Below are 22,680 nucleotides of genomic sequence, written 5' to 3'. Positions count from 1 at the left end.
TTTCCAGAACAGAGCAACTTGGTCTTCACAAGAAAAGTTTGAATGCGGAAATACGATCCCAGGACAAAGACTCACTGCTCTCCTCTAAAGTTTCAAAGTCCTTTTGCCATTGTGGGGATCTCCAGTTTCTCTGGAATTTGTATCAACCCCAGAGGCTTCCATTGCTCCTCCACCCCTTCCCAGCAAGCTATGAACTGAAAAGCTTTCAATTTGATGGAAACTGATACCTTTTAAGGAGAAGGACCTTTCCCTGTACTTCCTCCAGTATCAGTTGGACCACCTCATCTGTTGCTAGAACACAAGGAATGTACTGCCATGGCGACTGCAATTGAACAAAATGAACTTGTATTTGAGTTTGCGAATAATGGCATGGAAGATACACAGGAGGTAAGATGGTTTCTTCACACAGAAATAGTAAAGACTATCTAAAGAACACTTTGAAAAACAATAAAATATTTTCCTTCATGAATGATAAATGAATTTCAGCTCCATATGTTATCTTGTACTCATTGTAAGAAATTTACAAGGAAGGACAGAGTAAGACCTGAATCCAGTTTAATGTGTGTTGTGTTTAAGAATGAAACGGGCCAACTTCCTGTTCTTTCGGTGTGTCAGCCCAATATTGATTGTTGAAGTATCAATGATTTTCCATAGTTCCAGTCCCTTTGAATCATATTTAATTTTATTTCAGCATATTCAAGCCAAATCTGAATTGCATGAAAATAATTTTGGTTCCCTGGACTGTTCTGATGCAGTCTTTTCCGTTCCTTCAGACTTTGCATTTGCTACTCACATAGCGCACTTGCACGTCTAAGCCTGGCTTAGCATCAATGTTGTGACCAGCTGCTTAAACACTGACTTCAGTACTGGTTTGTCAGTCTCCTCAGATTTCAGGGCACCACGTAGAACAGTCTGTGCTATTCCAATGCCACTGGGTTCAACTGTTTGAACTTAGTGGTTCATGTAGCATGGGGAACACACTGGTCCTAAATTTACTAATGTGTACTACATAATAAAAGTAACAGGGAGAGATTAGCCACTGCACAGCACAAGCTGGATTTTCATCTGGGTGCAAAGGCATGTTTTGGTGCACAATTTTTTTCCAACGATTTTACAATAACCTCCATTGCTATTGCATGGCTCCTGAGAACTGTGCATAATGCATACTGGATGAGTGGTTACGGAGGATACTTGAGGGGACACAGAGGTGGCATGGGGCAATGTGAGGTGGCATGGGGAAGTGAGGGGGTTGAGGGGTGAGGTTATTGGGGCCTTTAAACAATGTTAGGAGCTGGGCTGCTGTGTTGGAGACCCTCCTAACCATCCCACACTCCTCACCCACTCCATCGTGGCTCGCAAAATGCACTCCGAACCTGACCTCTAGATGAAAAGATGAAATATCTTTGTAAAGCCACACATGAGTTGGCTGTGTATTTTGTGAGCTGCAGAAGTGCACAGGTTGGGTTTTCCCAAACCCAGACAAAAATTTGGACCTAGAAGACATGGTATGTACTTGTAGGAAGAGCAGGGTTAGATTACTGAGAAACAATATAAATAAAATTATCAAGTCAACAGCCATGTGTATACTATATTTGCTTGACCTTTGGCAGGTTCTATCAACATCTCTCGTAGATCTATAATGCTGAAAGAAGGCTGGGTGATATAAAAGATCAGACCTCCAAGTGAGATGATAAATGCACACAGGGCATGTTTGTGTTTTAGTATTCTTTGTGTAAGTGTAATTATGATTGAGAAGATGATCCAAGTAGAGCATATTTGACAAGAGATGATGGGATATATTTGGTTTAGTGAAAAATGTTTTATTACTAAACATTGTGGGTGACATTTATATATGTGAAATATTAGCTTTGTAATCTGAAACAAGAAAATAATGTTTTAAACGACAGTTCTGATTTTAGAAAAACGATAAAAGCATAATTTCTTGAGCTTGCCACAGTGCAATTCTTTCATGCATCAAGTCGTGATTAGTTGCATCTACCAACAAAATACTTCTTTGTAACATATCTGTGATTTTGTGGCAGTCTGCTGACCTAGTTTTAGAGTTTTGGTAGATCATGTAATGTTTAATGGGTATGAGCCTTGTTACATGTTGTTATAAACATCTTACTTTGGTTTCTGAATTGGGTTTTAATGTGTTTCCTTCTGGCTCTCGGGAAGATTGAGAGGAATAATTTACTAAAATTGACTGAAGGACAAGATTTAAAATTGCTTTATGCTGAAGTTATCTTTCTTTCAATGTTGCATTGAATTATCATAAAATTATTGAATCTTACATTGGAGAAGGAGGCCACGCAGCCTATCATGTCTGTACCAGCCCTTTCTCCATAATTCTCTGCAGTTTTTTTTTTCTTTTCAAGTATACATCCAATTCCATTTTGAAACTTAAACTTATTGTAAAATCTGCTTCTATCACCCTTGCAGACAGTACATTCCAGAGCATTACAATTCATTGCTCAAAATAATTCCTCGTCATTTTCCTTCTAGTTCTTTAGTCAATTATCGTAAGTGTTTATCTTCTAGTTAATGGGTGCATTTATGTACTTTGAAAAAAACTATTTAAATGTTTGGCTTAATATTATGTGACTGCTCTCATGATTGTTGCAGCCATTTTTTTCTACGATTATAAAAAGCTCCCAGCACCATCTCCTCTGGCTGTGGCCTGTGCATGGTACCTAGCTGTCTCAGTTAGTGAGCAGCAACTGAGACCAGGTCAGCTGCAAAACTATTTTTATGCACTTACGCAAGTGATTTTTAAAAAGGTGCCTATTTTTGAAAGTTGTTTCTGAAACTTTTTGCATTGATTTATCAGAGCAGTGCCACCTGCTGTCTAGGCCCTAGCATAGCATTGGAATTCACTAAATCTCTCCACCTTTTACTGCTCCTTTAAGACACACTCCTTAAAACACCCCTCTTTGAATAAGCTTTTGCTCACCAGTTTTAATATCTCCTCCTTTGGCTTGGTGTCATTTTTTTGTATGAGTGCACTCCCAAGAAGTGTGTTGAGATGTTTACAAACTTTAAAGGCGCTAGTTGATGCAGTGGTCTAACCCTGTGATTGTTTTGCACCTTAATGCATTCCCTTAGTACAAGGAGTGTCTACTTAGATTATGTACTCCAGTCTCTGAAATGGTATATTGAACTTGAAACCTTCTGACTCAGATATATCAAATATATTGTGAAACAGGCTAGATTTTTATAGCTTATTAATGGCTAAAAATGTACAATTGGCTGAGCAGCAAGGTGGTGGCTGAGATCTGACCTGCCTCAGCTCAACTGCTACTGAAACCCTCATTCCCATGCCTTTGTTACCCCCTCGATGTAACTATTCCAATGCCCTTCTAGCCAGCCTCCCATCTTCCTCCCCACATAAAAATGTGCTCATCCAAAACTCTGCTGTCTGTTAATTAACTTACTCTAAATCTGATTCACCCATCACCCCTGTGCTTGTTGACATTCACTAGCTTTCCATTTGACCACGCCTCAATTTTAAAATTCCCATCCATACTTTCAAATTTCTACATGGCCTCACCTCTGCCGATCTCTGTATCCACCTCAAGCTCAACAAGTCTGCGAGATTTCTATGCTCCTTGAATTCTGGGTTCTTCCACAACCCTGATTTCAGTTGCTGCACCATTCACAGTTGTGCTTTAGCCCTAAGCTCAGGAATTCCCTCCCTAAACCTCTCTCACTCTCTCTTTTAGGATGCTCTGTAAAACCTACCTCTTTGACCAAGCTTTTGATCATCTGTCTTGGTATCTCCTGTGGTTCAATGTCTAAAAGTGGTTTTACAAATAGCGTGCTGATTAAGATCTTGGGACAGTTACTACAGTAAATGGACTACATAAACCTAAGTTGTTGCTGTCGAGTAAAAACATTTCAACTTCCCCCTTATTGATGCATCTTACAGATAAATGACAAGTGGGTGTATGGTTGCACTTTGAATAATCAGTAAAACAATTGACATGGATTTTGCAGTCAGCAGTGAACAAGTCTTGCATGCTGTTCATTACACACACTTGTCAACAGGCTTTCTGTGGGCTTTTACTCTGTGATTTGCAGTTGACAGAGTCAAAACAGTACAGCACCTTCCACAGGAGATCAGGGACCTATGTAAACAGGGTTAGCAATGGTGTCGGATTTAAAATTCGTTATTGAGACACTCAGTGACCTGATATTAATGGGGAGGCAGACAGGGAGAGGGTGGGAGCAGTCAGTTTTGAGAACAGGGAATCTGAAACAACTGGTTTCCCTCTTCAAGTTTCCCTCCAGTTTTGCTGAATGTAATGGCAGGATCTGATTACCAATTTTATAATCATTTTCCATCCATAGCCAACCAGACTGAGAGGTCGACAGGCTATTGGTTGGATAGATGTCTGGTATTAGGCTGCAGACAGGAAAAGAAGAGGATGGAGCAGTAAGTTGGGATGTTAGAAGTGGACATTGATGGGGAATTTGGATAAAAGGAGGGTCAATGGGTGCCGAGGGAGATCCCCTTAGAAGACAGGGGGCACTGGAGGAGATACTGGGCAATGGAGGACATCAAGATGGCATTAGATCACGAGAGCAGGGTGCCTGACCGCTGGGAAGGTTAATAGGTTTCCCTGTAGATCCGGGGGAAGCATTCCTTCTCCTGCTGGGCATTAAGCAATGCTGGAAAAGTACTTGCCTGTTCCATGCACCAGTCTTCGCTTAACTTTAGCTGCTGGGTTTCCAGAGGCTCGGAAATTGAAGGTAGAACACAGCATTGAAGGTGGAACAATGAAAAATCTGAGAGATGCAGACTCATTAAAATAGTAATGAGTGGCCCGTCCCCTGGGAGCAGGTTGGTCACCAGCTCCTCCCATCCCATTCTGCCTCTGTTAAAACCATAAGTGGGTAAGATTAAGGAGTACTGGGTTCACATTTAAAGTTTATTTAGATTTTTACTTCCCACCTGAACCAAACCCATCTATTTTGTCGAGTTAAAATTTCACCCGCTGAAAACTAAACCTGGAAATGTAAATTAGAATATTTAATTCAACACAAAATTATGTATAGAATGCAAAATAAAGAGAGTGAAAGAAAGGATTAAGAGGGAGGGAGAGAGAAAAGATACAGAAAGAAATTTTAAAAAAAAAAATCATTTTTATTTAAATCTCCAACAATAATTGAAATCTGAAGGAATGAGACATCATTCTTTGTAAAAAGCAAATTTTCAGAATCAGACAGATTACTTGGTAGTAATAGAAATTTAACAAACGATTAAAAATTCATTTATAATTGAATGAACAAACAGACAAGTTTAGTGTGTATCTATCATGTAAGTTGTTGTGTATTTGAATGCCAAGTCTCTCCGTGAGATACCGGTATCGTGCAGCTTCTGGAGGAATAGGACAAATCAGACATCATCTTCCTGACTTCCACATTTAGCTGCACGTGTGCGGATGCTGGAAGTTGCTATCTGATTTATTTCTTAATAAAATGACCTGATAGCCTCATTGGCTCAGATTTTGTGGTAAAAATGACATTGTGCAGAATTTTCAGTTTGGCATGCGTGGGGGGGGGGCCCTGCATGTCCACGCGTAAAATGACACACGGTGACGTCGGGCAAGCGTCCCGACATCACTGCGTGCCATCGCGATATTTCACTGGGCGGGTGCATGGTGAAGTCCGACGTATGCCTGCCATTAATTAATGGGCCAGTTAAGGCCCTATAGTCTGCAATCGACGGCAATTTTTAGGTGCACGTGTGATCTTTAGGTTGGCACACGGGCGCAACGGGCAGGCGGGTAGGAGACTTTTCTATGAACCACATCCACTGGCGGGATAAGAGGGCTCAGTGGGGACGTCAATCTGCTTTGTGGAGTCTTTATCGGAGAAAGTATTTTAAACTTGCCTGTGTGATCTGCAGTAGTTCAGAACACATTCCAGCAGCTTTCTGTGTACTTTTAACCTTCAGGTCAGCGCTCTGCAGTCAGGGATCTTTTGCGGGCCTGTAGCTTTCAGGAAGCCTCCCCTTAGCCTGGGAATGGGATCTGACATGTCCACTGGGGGCAGCTCCTCTGAGGAGGAAGGGAGGGCTAGAAGGGGGAGGAGGCCAGGAGTGCACATTCAGCCTCCAGAGGAGCCACCTTTGGGAGGATAGGTGCAGGCACAAGGGGCGCAGGACCAAGAGGTAGTCCAAGGTGCAAGGGGCCGCAGAAGACGCCACAATCCTGCTGCCAGGGTATACAGGCGGGAAAGCAGTTACCTCAATATGTCTGAGGTGCAGTGCCGTAGGAGGCTCCGACTCTCAAGGGAGACAGTCAGCTATATCTGTCAGATGATTGGCGCTGAGATCTCCCCTAAATGATTGGGCGGACACCCCATGCCAGTAGCTCTGAAGGTCACAGCTGCCCTCAACTTCTATGCCTCTGGCTCCTTCCAGGGCTTTGCGGTGTCTCCCAATCAGCTGTCCACACTTGTGTCAAGCAGGTTACAGATGCTCTTCAGTTCTGCATTGACCCTCATCCACTTCCACTGGGACCAGGCAAGCCAGACACAGCGAGCCAGAGACTTCGCGGCCATTGCTGGCTTCCCTCGCGTCCAGGGTGCAATAGACTGTACACATGTGGCCATCAAAGCGCCAGCAGGTGAGCCCGGTGCCTTCGTCAACAGGAAGGGCTTCCACTCCATGAACGTGCAGATAGTGTGTGATCACAGGATGCAGATTCTACAAGTCTGTGCAAGGTACCCAGGCAGCTCCCACGACGCCTACATCCTCAGACACTCCCAGGTGCCAGGGCTCTTCAGTGCTCTGGCCCGGCTTGATGGCTGGCTGCTGGGTGAGAAGGGCTATCCCCTCAGAAGGTGGCTCATGATGCCTCTCCGCCATCCAAGATCAGAAGCTGAGCAGAGGTACAATAGGAGCCACGGCACCACAAGGGCTGTGGTGGAGAGAACTATCGGTCTTCTCAAGATGCGCTTCCGATGCCTGGGCCGCTCAGGTGGCGCACTCCAGTACCCCCCAGATCATGTCTTGGTGATAGTGGTTGCATGTTGTGCTCTCCACAATCTTGCGCTGGAAAGGGGGGATGCAGTGGATGATGAAGACGTTGACACATTGTCTGCGGCTGCACACGATGAGTCCAGCACTGATTCTGAGGATGAGCATGCACAGGGGAATGCTGAGGGGGTAGACGCTGACCCGGGACTACACCAAGGGAAACCCGGGAGGCTTTAATCCAATGAACCTTCAGTTAGTACACCACAAATGGATCAGCAGGACCAGCCTTGCCTGGTACATCCATATTCGACACCTAAATGCAAAACCTGCCAGGTCATCAGCAGGAACTAAATTTGGATGTCCAAACAAATACTCATGACAGTTTTCTTAAACATACATATGTAGAACAAACGAGCCACCCTCAGCCATGGTCACACATCTGAATTTTAATTTTCGAATCAGATGTTCCCTCAATTGTAAAACAATACTGTAAGCAAGCAAAAAGAAATTCTAAGGACCTAATCTTGGGCCAACACAAAAGCACCAGTGAGAAACCCGTGGTGTGCCTAATGTGCCTTACATTTCCGTTTGCGGGTGCTACGTCTTGGTGCCGTCCCACTGCTTGGAGTGGCATCTGAGGCAGCCTTCTGACTCTGCCTTCCTGTTGGCCTCTGACCTTGGCGGTCATCCTCTGGCCTGTGGGGCCTGTGCTGAGCCTGCCTGGGAAGATCTGCCAGTTCCAGAACTGGCATCTCTCCAGTCGTCGCAGCCTCATCTGATGAAGCGGTCACTGGCAGAGGGGCGGAGGAGCTGGTGCTCTCATCCAGAGCGCCGTGAGAGGAGCCCGCAGAGATGACAAGCAGCTGCTGCGCCGACATGAGGTCACCTTGGACCTCCCTGCTCACTGTGGATGGATGGGCAACGAGCTGGGAAGCTTGATGCCCACACCATCTCCCACACTGGCACTGACCAACTGTGGTCAATGCTGCTGTGAGGGCTTGTAAGTCCGAGTGCATCCCCAGGAGGACCTGATTGTTCCCCTGGAGGTGCCTCTCCATGAGAGTCGCCACTCTGTGCTTGGAGGAAGCATGACGCTCAGCCATGAGGCTCATTGCATCAGTGATGCTTCACGTGGACTCCTCCACCACGGACACTACGCGAAGCATAGCCTCATGTATCTCCCCCAGATGCTCCCGCACACCCGGCCGCATTTCCTGCACCTGCTGCGTCGCAGACGACTCCAGAGGCACATCATCAGGCATCGGCTGAGCATGTGCTTGGTCCCCTGCAGTCCTCCGACTGCTGGCGCCATCGGCACTCTGTCTCTGCCAGCTCCTCCAGTGAATGTGAAGTGCCCTCTCCACTGTGCCCCAGGACACTAGCCGAGGTTCCAATGCCCACCGAGGTGCTAGTATCTGCACTGGTACCTGCCTCGCAGAAATGGTGTGACGCAGCTGACACTTGAGGGCCCCTCAGGTGTGAGAGGGGCATCTGCAGCTCCTCCTGCCAGCCATGCTCCTATGATGCTGAAAGGAACAACAAGGACAGTGGATAAGTTAACGTGCACACAGTGACAAACTTCATCCCTTTCTCCCTGGCTCATTATGCACTCAACCTTCCAGAACCAATGGACACGAACATTGGTGGGGTGGTAAATAGTGAGGAGGATAGCCTTACATTACAGGAGGATATAGAAAGGCTGGTCAGATGGGCTGATGAGTGCCAAATGGAATTTAATGTGGATAAGTGTGAGGTGATGCACTTGGGCAGGACAAACAAGGCACAGGAATACACGATGAATGGTAGGACTGTGGAAAGTAAGGACGATTAGAGGGACCTTGGTATGCATGTCGACTGGCCCTTAAGGTAGCAGGACAGGTATATAAGTTGTTTAAGAAGGCATATGGCATACTTCCCTTCATTAGCCTAGGCATAGAATATAGGTAATGTTCGAACTGTAGAAAACGCTGCCTCGGCCACAGCTACAGTACAGTGTGCAGTTCCGAAATGTGCTTTATGGGAGGGATGTGATTTCAGTGGAGAAAGTGCAGGGGACGTTTACCAGGATGTTGCCTGGCCTGGAGAGTTTCAGTTATGAGGAAAGATTGGATAGACTAGGGTTATTTCCCCTGGAGCAGAGGAGATTGAGGGGGGACATGATTGAGGTGTATAAACTTATGAGGGGCATATTTAGGGTAGACAGAAAGGAACTTTTGCCCTTAACAGGGGGATCAGTAACCAGGGGGCATAGATTTAAGGTAAGGGGCAGGAGGTTTACAGGGGATGTGATGAGCAACTTTTGCACACAGAGGGTGGTGGGAATCTGGAACTCACTGTCTGAAAGGGTGATAGACGCAGAAACCCTCATAACATGTAATAAGTATTTGGATGTGCACTTGCGATGCCGTGGCATACAAGGCTATGGGCCTAGTGCTGGAAAATGGGATTAGAATGCTTTGGTACGTGTTTGACCTGCGCATCCTCGATGGGCCGAAGGGCCTTTTTCTGTGCTGCACACCTCTGACTCTATCACTCTGTGACCGAGCAATGTTGCAACAATAATAAATTTAACAATCATCAGTGCTATGGGTGCTGGGAGGGCATAGCGGATCTCACTGTTGGTCTCAAATACCTGGCCGGGCCACCCCAGCCTCACCGACACCAGTTGACCTGGGTGCATGCCTCCTCTCCAGCTCAAGGGCCCCCTGCTCAAAGCGGCTTAAGATGAGGAGGTGTGGCCTGGCCGTCTCCAGTCCTCGCACACTCCGAGGCATTACGAGCATTCTTCTCCTGAGAAAGAGAGAACACCACTTATTATGGAAAATTGCACATGGACTCTGCATGCGCACGCAGCACCCCAACCACAGTGGGCCATATCAGACCTCCAGTGCCTCCTCTCCATGCTACTGCTGATCACTCACACAAAGATAGTACACCTGCTCCCAATGCCCCCAACTTGGACGCATGCTGCATACATCACTTTAGCAACCACACGGTATTTGCTCCCATAGCAAGGATGCGCAACTACATGCAGCGTAGAGGACAGCAGATGGCTCTTTGCCAGGACACCTTGAGGATCCCCTTCCACCATTCCATCACCATGAATGGGACATGTGTTGGAGTTCTGAGTATGCCCCCAGCTGCATCTCCTGCAGGTTGCCCCCAGAATAGTCATGTGCGACTAAGAGCAACACATGTTGCGGGAGAGAATTCATCTCCTCATGAACCACTCAGGCTGATGTAAGTGTGGGCACTATCTGCTTGCCCACCCAGCGAAGGAAAATGCCCTACATGATTCAATGCAGTCACGACAGTAAGACTTGTAGGGGCGGGCCCTCAAAGGCTAAGGCTACCTGCTGGGTTAAATGCCAAATGCCAACATGGTACTCACCCTGCCAGAGCACAACAAATCGTTGAAGCGCTTACGGCACTGGATCCAGGTGCACTGCACTACGTCACGGGAGCTCACCATCTCCGCCAGCCTCCTCCCAGGCATGTTTGGCCATGTGGTGGCGGGGGGGGGCCTCTTCCTCCCATCCTGGGGGACCAACATCTCCCGCTGTGCTGCCACCTCCTCGAGGAGGTCAATAAGGCATTCATCTGAAAAACGAGGGGCGCATTGGCCCCTCGCTGGCCTACCTTGCAGCCTGCCCTGCCTTACAGCCTGCCCTGCTCCTGTGGCAGACCCTGCAGCCTGCCCTGCTCCTCTGCCCTTCCCTCCAGCCTGGCCTGCTCAGCTGACCCCATGTGGTATGCCCTCGAACTGGCCATTGTCAGCAGCCTACAAGGAGGCTGCCAGGCCTTCTTTTGGACAGACTGCTGGGTCGCCATTGGACACGGCAGTCTGTGCACCGCTGCCGCATCCCACACACTCCCGCTATCCACGGAAGTTGGCAAATATGCTGGGCAGGCCTCAATTGGCCCGCCCGCGTAAAACGGCGGCGCAGACCCGATCACGGGGGTTAATCGGGTCCACACCCGCCCACACCTGCTCTCCAACCCCCTCACACAACGGAAAATTCTGCCCATTGTTTCAGTAAGAATCCTTAAAAACACTGCTGCTTTATAGGTAACTTGATATGAGATTTCTACAGTAATAGAATGGGATATCCCTTTAATAACCCTGAAATAAGCAAAGCAAAATTGTTAGCTTGTGACAGTCATTGAGAACAAAATTGCTCTTCACACTAATCAATCATTATAATCAATCATATGTTAAAGTTAACTCTTCCTACTGCCAATGAGTACAGTGACAGCCGTTAATGACCATACTGAATGAGAGAAATTAGTTGAAAGGAACATTTACTGCGGCACAGATTAACCATCAACTTCCTCCAGTGCAGCAAATCTGCTGCTTTATGGAAACATTTTGAATTGAGACACCTGTTTCACAGTCACTGTCAGTCATTAGCAAATGGAAATACAACCAAAACTACCCACCTGCTGCCTCAACAGACAAGAAAATAGAACATATGAGCAACAAACATGTGCAAGGGAGCAAATTATGTGGAAGTGCACATTTCTCTCTGGACTAATAGAGAAGTCGGAATGTATTTGTTTCTGGCTCAATTCATAGCATTAAATGTGAAACAAAATCTTTAATAACTGGGCATAGTGTCGGCTGTCTCATTTCTAAGCTTTGTACTGTTTTGTCACATTAATCTTAAAGATCCTACCTGAAAATTCTGTTTTAGAATGGATGGCCTAAAAATTAGTTCACATTGACCTGCTAACCTGAAATGGGTGCAGGAACATTCATAAGATCATAGGAATCTAAACAATATGAGCAGGAGTAGGCCATTTGGCCTCTCAAGCCTGCTCCATCATTCAATAAAATCATGGCTGATCTGGATCCTAGCCTCGTCACGACTCTCCTGCCTGGCCCCCATCATCCTTGACATCCTTGTAGATCAGAAAGCTGTCTAGCTCAGCCTTGAATAAATTCAATAACACAGCCTCTTTGGGAAAGAGAATTCCAATGATTAATGACCCCCTGAGAGAAGAAATTCCTTGTCATCTCTGCCCTAACTGGGAGACCCATAATTTTGAAACTGTGCCCCCTGGTTCTAGATTGCATTGGATGGGGAAACATCCTCTCAGCATCTACCATGTCAAGTCACCACAGGATCTGTATATTTAAATAAGATCACTGCTCAAGCTGCTCGATCTTTCCTCATGAGGCAACCCCTTTATCCCAGGAATGAACTTAATGAATCTTCTCTGAACTGCCTCCAATACAAGTATGTCCTTGCTTAAGGAGACCAAGGCTGTACAAGCTACTCTGAGTTCAATCTCACCAAAGCCCTGCACAGTTGTAGCAGGAACTCCCTGCCTTTATACTCTATCCCACTTGCAAGAAAGGCCAACATTCCATTTGCCTTCCTAATTACTTGCTGTGCCTGAATGCCAATTTTTTTCTGACTCATGTACAAGGACACCCAGATCCCTCCGTGCTGTAGCATTCTGCAATCTCTCTCTATTCAAATAATGTTTTTTTTTCCTATCCTTCCCACCAAAGTGAACAACCTCTATATTTTCCCACATTATGCTTCATCTTCTGAATTTTAGCCAACTCACTTAACCAATGAGTATCGGGCCAATCATTACACTGGAATAGGTAGGCCTGAGGCATACCCAATATTGGATCTCCAGCTTCACTTAAATCAGACAGGTGAGCTGTGGATGCCTGCTGGATATTTCCAGGGAACTCACTGGAAAAGCAGCACCAGATTCTAGGCTGCTACATCACCAACAAGGGCCTTCCTGGGAGGGGGAGTGATGATCGGGAAAGGAGGAAAGTGATGGCAAGAGGTGTGGGGAGGGTGATCAGCAAAATGATGCAAGCAAGAACTAACCTTTGATAGTGCAGCAGAGCCAGAAGAACTACTGTTCTTCCCGGTAAGTATTATTGAACAAAGTTAACTTTCCAGTGGAAGGAGCATTTGTGAATGCATCCAGACCTGAAACGTTTGTGTTCAGGGCAGACCAATTTTGCAAAGGGAGCCTCAAAGAGGTAGTAAGCCCCTTACATGCATATGCAAAAGTCCTAATACCCATTTTGGGTGTGGGCTTGATTGCCTCTTTTTCTGCCTTTACCAAAATGGTGGTGGCTCACTTCTGGAGTAAAATGCTTGCTCTCAAACTGAGTGTCATATTGGAAGCTCTGGGGCTCCTTATATGCCTCCACAATGGTATAACATCAAATAATTTTGAGGCTACAGTTTCCTTGTGGAAGCTTGAACTATCACAACAAAATTTTTGAAAATCTCCACCTGCATTGAAGCAAATAAAACCTTGCATTTGTATGTAGGTTGCTATTTATGACTGGGCACTAACTGCTAATGGTATTGAGGCATTCTGTGTCTTTTACAGTACTTTCTGATGGCTCAGTTGGTAGCACTCTCACCTCCAGGTTAAGAGTTTGTTGTTTCAAGCCCCACTCCAGGAGTTGAGTGCAAAGTCTAAACTGACACTCCAGTGCAATACTGAGAGAGTTACTGTCTTTCAAATGAGACATTAAAGAAAGGCTGGGTCTGCTCTCTCAGGTGGATATTAAAAAAAAATGATGCCCTCTGGTCATGAAAAGCACTAATATAAATGAAAGTCTTTCTTTTATTTTAGATTTACAGCATTTGTTTATTTGTTTTCCATTTATTCCTCAACTCCTGTAAGTGCTAGGGGTGGTTGAAACTTTGTTTAAACTACTCATTCAAGTTTTCCACTGGTCAGCTTCATGAAAAATTAGTTTTAATTGATGTATTTGCTAAGTTTAAAAATAAAATCTTCATTGTATTAATCCATGTTTTAAAATAAACTCATTGTTCAACATTTTATTTATCCTAATCCTGGTGTCATGATCCACTTTCTGTTGGTTGAATGAACACTGGCCTCCACCACCATTGCTCTTATTCAGCCTCCAGAAGATATGTGAGAATGTTGCACACAGGCATGGTCCGATTTTTCTCTTCTCGCCTTCGCTACTTCCCTAGACCAAGGTCTCCAGCTGAGATCAGGATCTGTAGAGAGAAAGATGGAATGTACCACCGACCTCCCCGCTCAGTGGCACAGTGCTCCAGCGCACTCGCGCATCTAAATGATTTCGCCCTACTGGAGGTTCAGAAAAGAGAACCAAAAATATCTTTAAATCTGGAATGGAGGATGAAACAATAACCCTGACGTAAGCTCCATTGTAGGACTTACACAAACAAGATAGTTGGCCAAACACCTGTCCTTCCACAGGGTGAGATTTTAAACTCTTGCCAGTCTCACGCCTAAACCCTGTGGAAAGTGCTGGCTGGCCATCAGAATTTAGCAGGATTTCAGGCAGCTGCAGGCTGCCACTGGGGAAGTTCCCTGGTATTTAAGTAAGTAGTTGGGGAAGGATGGGTTGGAGGGGCATCTTGATTGGAGGAGGGATGTGAGAGGGTAGCTTTCAATGTTCATAGAAATTTATGAACAGGAATAGGCCATTTAGCCCTTCAAGCCTGTTCTGCGTTCAGTTTGATCATGGTTAATCTGTGACCTAACACCATATACACATGTTGACCCATATCTCTCTAATCTCTGATTTAAAATGAACATTTTTTTTTACTCTTTGATGGGATATGGGCATCACTGGCAAGGCCAGCATTTTTTGTCCATCCCTAATTTCCCCTGAACTGAGTGGCTTGCTAGACCTTTCGGAGGGCAGTTGAGAGTCAACCACATTGCTGTGGATCTGGAGTCACATGTAGGCCAGACCAAGTAAGGACAGCAGATTTCCTTCCCTGAAGAACATTAGGACAATCAATGATAGTTTCATGGTCAGCATTACTGACACCAGCTTTCAATTCAAGATTTTACTAACTGAATTTAAATTCAGTGAGCTGTCATGGTGGGATTTGAACCCGTGTCCCCAAAGCATTAACCTGGGTCTCCAGATTACTGATTCAGCCACATTACCACTACGGCACCCGGTTGAGTATCAGTTACCTTTTGTGGAAGAGTTGCAAACTACTCCCACCCTTTGCATGAAGAAGTTTTTCCTAATTTCAGTCCTGATAGTCTGATCTAATTTTTAGATTATGCCTTCTCGCCCTAGACTTCACAACCAGCAGAAATAGTTTCTCCCTATCTACCTTACCTGTTCCCTTTAATATCTTGAAAATTCAATCAAATTGCCCTTGGCATTCTAAATTTCAGAAAATACAACTCTAGTTTGTGTAACCTCTCATGATTTAACTCTTGGGGAAAAAGTTTCCCCCCGTTGTGGGGGGAGGTTCAGGAGTGGGCGCGCCTCCGATCGGTGCCCTCAATTGCCGTCATTTTACGTGGGCGGGCCAATTAAGCGTGACGTCAGCCAGGAAGCGCTATGCGCTCCCGGTGCGGGCGGGGGGGGTGGATTCCCTAAGCCGAGAGTGTGCTCTTTCGTGCATGTGCGCGAAAGAGCGCACAGATCTCCCTGAGGCTAAGTGCTGCCTCTGGGAGATTGGTGCCGAATTCAAAAATGTGAAATATAGAAAAATAAAATTTCCCTGACATGTCCCCTCATGTGACACTGTCAGATGAGTTGGGACATGTCCATCACTTTTAATTAAACTTTTATTACATTTTTAAAAACCGACATGAAACCTCATCCCGCCGGTGGATGAGGTTTCATGCTTTTTCTGAAGCCCACCAGGGGTCCTGGCCTGCCCGTCAGCCTTAAGGTTGGATAGGCAGGTCCTTTACCTACTTCAATTAGTTTTTAAATGGCCTCAATTGGCCATTGACAGGTTGGTGGGCACACAGCTGATTTGGCTGTGCCCCCGCTGACCTGAAAATGGAAATGAAGCGGGATGACGTCGGGAGTTGCGCCCGATGTCATCCCGTGTCATTTTACACGTCGGCGTGCGGGCCCCGCCCCCTGCTCATCGACCTCAATATCCTGCCCCTGGAGTCTAAATATCTGTGGTAATCTGAGGTGTAGTACACCTTTAAGAGAATGTGAGCAGATTAACCACGTGACTGTAATACCCAATAGTGTGGGCTACCATGTTAATGTTACTCTAAAGTAGGATCGAGTTGGAGAAGCACACATCATGTTAATGCTCTTGTTTGTGTAAAAAAAAGCTTGTCCTTCATTTCATATCAGTCTCTGCATCTGCAGTTTATTGTAATTGACTCACCTGCTAACAGATAAGCATGCAACCAGTTCGCGAGCAAAGCAACCCATAGTAGAAAATAATAATATAATTCTGATAAATCTACGCTGCACTCCCTTCAAGGTCAATATATCCTTCCAGAGATGTGGTGCCCAGAACTGCTCTTGGTACTCTGGGTGTGGTTTGACCAGAGCTTTGTACAGGTGAGGCAGGATTTCTACCCCCTAGTATTCTGATCCTCTAGATATAAAGGCCAGCACTTTTGATTCTTTCCTGTACCTGTTCATGACCTAGGTGCATGAACCTCTAAGTCTCATTGGATGTCCTCTGTTTCTAGCTTTTCACCATTTGATATATGTAATCTTTTCAATAATTTTTAAGTTCCAAGTGGATGACCTGACATTTGCCTATTTTAAAATCCATTTGTCAGTTTTTCCCATTCACTTTATATTTCTTTGTAAATGTTATTCTTCCTATTACACTGCTTACAATGCTGCCTATCGAATTCGGATATTGGCTTTCTATCCTTTCATCTAAGTTAATAAACATGGTGAGTAATTGAGGGCTCAACGCAGAGCCTTGCAAGACACTACTAGTCACATCCTGCCAACAAAGGACCTGCCCTATATCCCTACTCTCTGTCTGCTTCCTCTCAGCCAACTTCCTAACCAGGTCAATAATTTGCTTTCAATTCCATGAGCTTCAGCTTTAGGAGAGACTTTATCAAATTCCTTCTGGAAGTCATATAAATAATATCCACTGATTTAGTCACCTCTTTTTAAAAAAAAAACAAGAATTCAATCATATTCATCAGGCATGACCTACCCTTTACAAATCCATCCGGCTCTCTCCAATCGGCTGATAATTTTCAAGCTGTTCAGTCACTTTATCCCTAATTATAGACTTCATAATTTCCCAACAACAGATGTTAGACTAACTGGTCTATAATTTCTCGGTTTCCCGATGGCACCTTTCTTAAATAGAAGAGTGACACCCTAACTCTCATCCTCCTCCTCCTTCTCTTTACACACAGGGAAACAAAGCAGAATATTAAGAATTCCACATTGTTCTTCAGCTCTTGGCCTTACTGAGAAACCACAAAATATTCCTCATGCCGGCTGTTGGGGTCTCAATGATATCATCAGAACTCATCTGCATATTTAAAGCAGAAACCCGTTACCTTCCAATGGATGTTCATCTTGCCCGCTCAAAAGAGCATGTTAAAGTTGCAACCTATGGGAAAGCAACAGGGTTTGTGAAGGTAGCTGTTACCATTTTGGCTGCCCATCAGCCTGGTTTCCTCATGGTGAACGGGATTAAAATTGGTCCTAATCTCTTTATAATTATACCTGGGATTAAAGTATAAAATAAAAGACATTAAATGCTCTCTCGTGTCTCTTTCCCTAGTCAACAAAGTAGGGAATTTTAAAATTGTGGCATTGCTTAACCAAGAGCTACTGTAAATCAGTGAACACTGAGGTGATGGATGAACAGGACTTGGTGCAAGTATGGACGCAGGCAACAGAAATTTGGATGACCAAGTTTACAGAGGGTAGAACGTGGAAGGTCAGAAGAATATTGGAATAGAAAAGTCTAGAGGTAACAAAGCCATGAATGAGGGCTTCAGCAGGAGATAAGCTGAGACAGTGACAGAGTTGGACAAAGTTACAGAGGTGGAAATAGATGCTTTTAGCAATGGGATGGATATGTGGTCGGAAGCTCACCTCAGGGTCAAATGTAACACCAGGATTGCGAATAGACTGGTGTAATCTCAGACTGTTGCCAGGGAAAGGCAGTTAGTAATAGGGATCAAAAACAATGGCTTCAGTCTTCCCAATATTTAATTTGAGGAAATTTCTGCTCATCCAATACTGGGGTATGATAATGTAGTGACAGTGGGGGAGTCAAAAGAGGCATGTGACGGTCACATCATCCTTACAAAGATAATTGGACAGTGGACACTGTACTTTTAAATTCGCCACGGCAGATGTGGAATTTGTATTCAGTAAAAATCTGGAATCAAGTCTAATGATGACCATGAAACCATTGTCGATTATTGTATAAAAAAACTCCATCTGGTTCACAAAAGTCCTTTACGGAAGGAAATCTGCCGTCCTTACCTTGTCTGGCCTAGATGTGACTCCAGCCCCACAGCAATGTGGTTGACTCTTAAATGCCCTCTGAACAAGGGCAATTAAGGATGGGCAATAAATGCTGGCCTAGCCAGCGATGCCCACATCCAATGAATTAAAAAAAAACATGGAATGATGGATGCTTTGCCCTCATAAAGTGGACTCGGAAATCAGGTGACTTGCAGGGCAGAATTTTGCGTCCCACGGATGGGTGTGCGCCCGACCTGATCGGGCGTAAAGTTTTGCACTCCCGCAATATTTTGCTTGGCGGGCACACAAAAGTTGGCAGTGCACCCATTGATAATTAAGAGGGCAATTAAGCCCATTAATGGTGTAATTGTCTCTGATTTTTCGTGGCCCGTCCAACCTTACGGTTGGCGGATGGGTAAATCGGCCAGGCGGCCTTTACATTTTTCATCAAACCTCATCCAAGGGCGGGATGAAATTTCCATTATGAAATAAAATAAAAATAAATATGAGGTATATTTTCAGGTGCTTGGATTGTGATGAATGGACATTTTTTTGCAGCTTTTTAAACCTTTGATAATTTGAAGGTTTGCAGCTCCCTGAGGCAGCTTCAGGCAGTTTCTCCCTTCAGGGAGCTGTCTTGTGGCGCTCACCTGCATCCGTGATGACGCCATTGCCCACCCTCTTCCTGCCTTCCCCCCAGCAGTGCTGAGCTTTTCAGCGCGTGTTGCATGGTGGCCGGCCGTTAATTGGCCAGCCAGCATGAAATCGCGGTCGGGGGCCAATTGCAGTCTGCGGTCCGTTTCCTGACTGCTCCCGGGCCCGCCAATCGCTTGCGCCAGCCCAAAGGTAAAATTCAGGCCGTGTCTTCTGGACAAATGGAGACAAATCTCTGGGAAGTTACTTAAAAATGCAAAATAGGTTTCCCAGGTGCAAATTGACTACCCCTCACAATTTCAATGGAAGAGATTTAAAGGATGATAGCTACTTGACCTGTTGGCCCCTTGAAGATGGGACTTCAAATAAAGCCATTTCATGAGGATAGTCATAGCTGGAATGTTCATGGGATGTCATCATCTCCCTACACACCACCAAAATCGCACCCCCCCCCCAATTTTGTTCAAATTACACTGGCTCCAACTCATTGTGTGGATAATGGGATACTTTGATACTGCCATCACATGACTGAAATAAGATGGAGAGGAGGTCAGTCTCTTTATTAATCCACAAAGGAACCGAGCAAGACAGTCTGGGATCAGCAGCATTAAGGGCTCGCACCCAGACAGAAAAAAAAACACTCCCTAAAACAGTCAATTCGGGCAATGAAAAGGGGTTAATTCATTTTACTTAGAAAATTACACTTTTTCTCTATAGGACCTCAGCTACAAATTCATCTGAGAAAACCAGAAACGCCCAATCTCTATTTGTCTTCAAAGAACCATAAGAGAGAGGGAATCCTTCACGCCTGCAATGCTTTCTGATCCATCTTAAAGGACTGGTTAAAAATAAATGACATGTTTCTCATTTCTCTGTTAGTAATCTAAGTGCATGTTACATCTCTAGAAATCATCTTTTCTTTTGTGTCTGTGTGTCTACATGTTTGGAGAGTGATTATTTGTTGTGTTTACATTTTTGGTGTTGTGAAAATAAATGTTTATCCTTTCTTTTGATTTAAACTTAAAAGAAATCCTGTTCATGCCTTTTCTTTAACATCACAGCACTCACTCATTCTCAAAAATAGATCTTTTTTGCGGTAAGCGGAGAGGTGAGAAAAGGGGGGAGTTATCCCACCACCTCTCGCCGTCTGTAAAAGACGTTGTTGAGGTAGAGCTGGACATTATCAATGTACATGTAAAAACCGATATGTCGTGTCGCCCTAAGGCAGCAGGTAAATGGGAAATAGGAGGGGGGCCAAGGATAGATTCTTGAGGGACATCCGAGATAACTTCAGGAGTAGGAAGGGAAGTCCTTTAAGGTGCTTCTCTGGCTACAATTAGAGACTTGAGAATGAAAACAATAAATTGCAGTCCATGCAACACTGGAGAGTTGTTGGAGGAGGACGATATGGTCAGCTGTGTCAAAGGTTGTTGGCAGATTGAGAAAAAGGATAGTTCATTCTTGTGAAGCTCCTCAGCATTAAACATTCTTTGTAACTGTAAGCTGCTGTTGTATAACTCTGAAGCAAAAACATTCAGGGCTCTTCATTGCCACTATGCCATGCTGTTCCTATATTGGATGTTGTATGCATCTTATGATTCAGCTTGTGGCACAATTCCATCTCTGTTTCCCTAGCAAGACAAAGCCTGCAAAGGAAGTGCTCCTTTTAGCATTCCCAAGTAAATATACTTTGGCAAGCAGACTAGACTGCATGGGTAAGGATAGTACAGCAGGCCCTTACATAGCCTAATTCCCTTCCAAAGATGGTGCCTTTTCAGGAAAAATTATAGAATCATACCTGTGGAATTCCCACAGGAGTTCTTCCTAGCCACTGCCATAACTTTGGAAGATTTGGCACGAATGGCTGCTTGCACCTTTTCTGAGAGCTTCTACTTAATTTCAGTCAGAGTTAGGATGGGACATCAGGTTAACTTTGCAAAGATTATCCCTGCATAATTTAGAGCACAGAAAGAGACCCTTTGGCCCACCTCATTTATACTACTCTCTGACAGAGCTATCCACTTCTCCTTTGTCCTTTCCCACGACTTTTGTATTAGTGAGAGGACTGCCCTTCTCTGGGATGTTTGCTTTAAACAACTGTTAAAGTGCAAAGGTTCCTTAATTTAAGTGATGCCATTGTCAAGTTCCTATACTATACAGCACTATTAAATCCCACATCAGTGTCACAGGAGTTGGTTGGAGAACATTGGTACAGTTAAAATCAATATATGAATGACTCGCATCGTCTTCATTTGTACCTCTGCATGGCAACACAATAGATGACTTTTAGTGATGATGGTGCTGATGCCTCAACAGTCTTTCATTCCTTCCCATGGTCCTTCACATTACGACAGTGTTTTACATTCCCAAATTCAAAAGTTAGCTCTTTGTTGAAAATACTAATTAGACTGTTCGTGGTGTGAGTTGATTTATCCTACAGCTTGTCAGCAGGAGCAATTATTATTGTCAATGGGCCCAATGTTCTCCAGATTATGGACGATGATGGTCATGATCACATATGAGCAACTTTGTCCAGTGCCCGGAGATGCTACTGCAGAATTTTGATGTTGTGCTTCTGGTTGGATATATCCCTTGCCTCTGGTATTTCTTGATCAATGCCACTGAGCATCTTACCCAATCACAACATAGGAACTGTCAGGAAGATATAATAATTCTCATAATGTTATTGGAATTTATTGTAAAATAGTGGTATCTGTGTCTGTATGTCTATGTATGAGACTTAATTAGATTAAAGGCAGCTGGTCTGAAGGCTTTGATGTAAACATGGTAAAATTGGGGGAAGTTCAGAATGTATGGTGTAAAAGGACATTTACATTTTTAAATAAACCAGACTAGATTGTTTTCAAAGGAGGGTTGAAATGCGTCACCTAGCCAGATGATGTTTAGAAACAGTGTGTTTATTTTTCCCAAAGATTCCTGATAAAACTTAGTGCTATGAGAGATTTTTATTATCAGAAAGATAAACTCCAAAGACATAGTGAAACAATGGGAATTTGCATTTAAAGGGGAAATACGTATAAAGGAGTGAAGGCTGTGTGTAAGGGTAGGAATTTTTAAGATCTAACAAGTGTGAAAGCCTTCAGCATCTATGCCTCAAGCTGCTGTTTTCAAAGAACTGAAGTTAAGAAAACTCAGTTTTAATTTGACTGGTTCAGGGTATTGTGTGTCACCTTGCCTGGGTTTTTTTACAATCTATGTGTCTTACTGTTCATTGCCTTAATGAAAGTGTAACTGGGAGTCAGATTAAGTAGGGGATTTAGAAGTTACCATAGTAATTTGTAGATCTATGCATGTGTTTAAAATCATTTCTCTTATTAATAAATATTTAATCTAATTTTGTAAAAACCTGTAAGACTTGGTGGTCTTATTACTACTGAATTCAAGGCACACACCTCAAAATTAATACAAATTGCAAAACAAGTTGCAACAGTTGTTTCAAGTTTCACTTTAGAATTTGAACATCTCGGCATTTACCACCAGCTGTGCTATAACAGGAACATAAAAATTGTAAGACAGAAAAAGACAAAAGATTCATTTCATTCGCCTTCTACCAGCCTGGTAGTCACATGATACAATAATAGTAGGCATAGCTAATTGGCTAATCATAGTTAGCAATTTTTGTTATTTAGCCTACAGCAGACCCAAACATGTCATGAGGAAAATCCCAATGGTTGAAAACTTTAGGGACTATGGCTGGAATCTTCTATTCTGGTGTCTAAGTTCAGTGGTGGGCATGGAAGTGGGAGTGATTTTTGCTGGGGGGTAGGGGTGTGCGGGATGGCTGACCACGAGTGAT

The 22,680-nt window shown here is 44.3% G+C and overlaps 1 protein-coding gene across 6 annotated transcripts in view; it reads left to right on the top strand.

Annotated features, from left to right (window-relative positions):
• The window catches only part of LOC144682952 (ETS-related transcription factor Elf-1-like), a 168,438-nt gene that overhangs the window by 56,104 nt on the left and 89,654 nt on the right, over positions 1-22,680 (top strand). For 3 of the 6 annotated variants that reach the window (XM_078545879.1, XM_078545880.1, XM_078545878.1), the window contains exon 2: positions 8-387. In XM_078545879.1, the coding sequence (XP_078402005.1) occupies positions 316-387 (72 nt within the window). In that variant the 5' untranslated portion in view covers positions 8-315. Of the gene's footprint in view, positions 1-7; positions 388-1,610; positions 1,733-22,680 lie in introns of all 6 variants that reach the window. The other 3 variants (XM_078545883.1, XM_078545882.1, XM_078545881.1) reach the window with 3 other exon arrangements.

The sequence above is a fragment of the Cetorhinus maximus genome, chromosome 7 (assembly GCF_964194155.1).
Source record: "Cetorhinus maximus chromosome 7, sCetMax3.hap1.1, whole genome shotgun sequence".
In the NCBI taxonomy this organism is placed as follows: Eukaryota; Metazoa; Chordata; class Chondrichthyes; order Lamniformes; family Cetorhinidae; genus Cetorhinus; species Cetorhinus maximus.
This window is presented reverse-complemented; position numbering and strand designations above follow the sequence as displayed.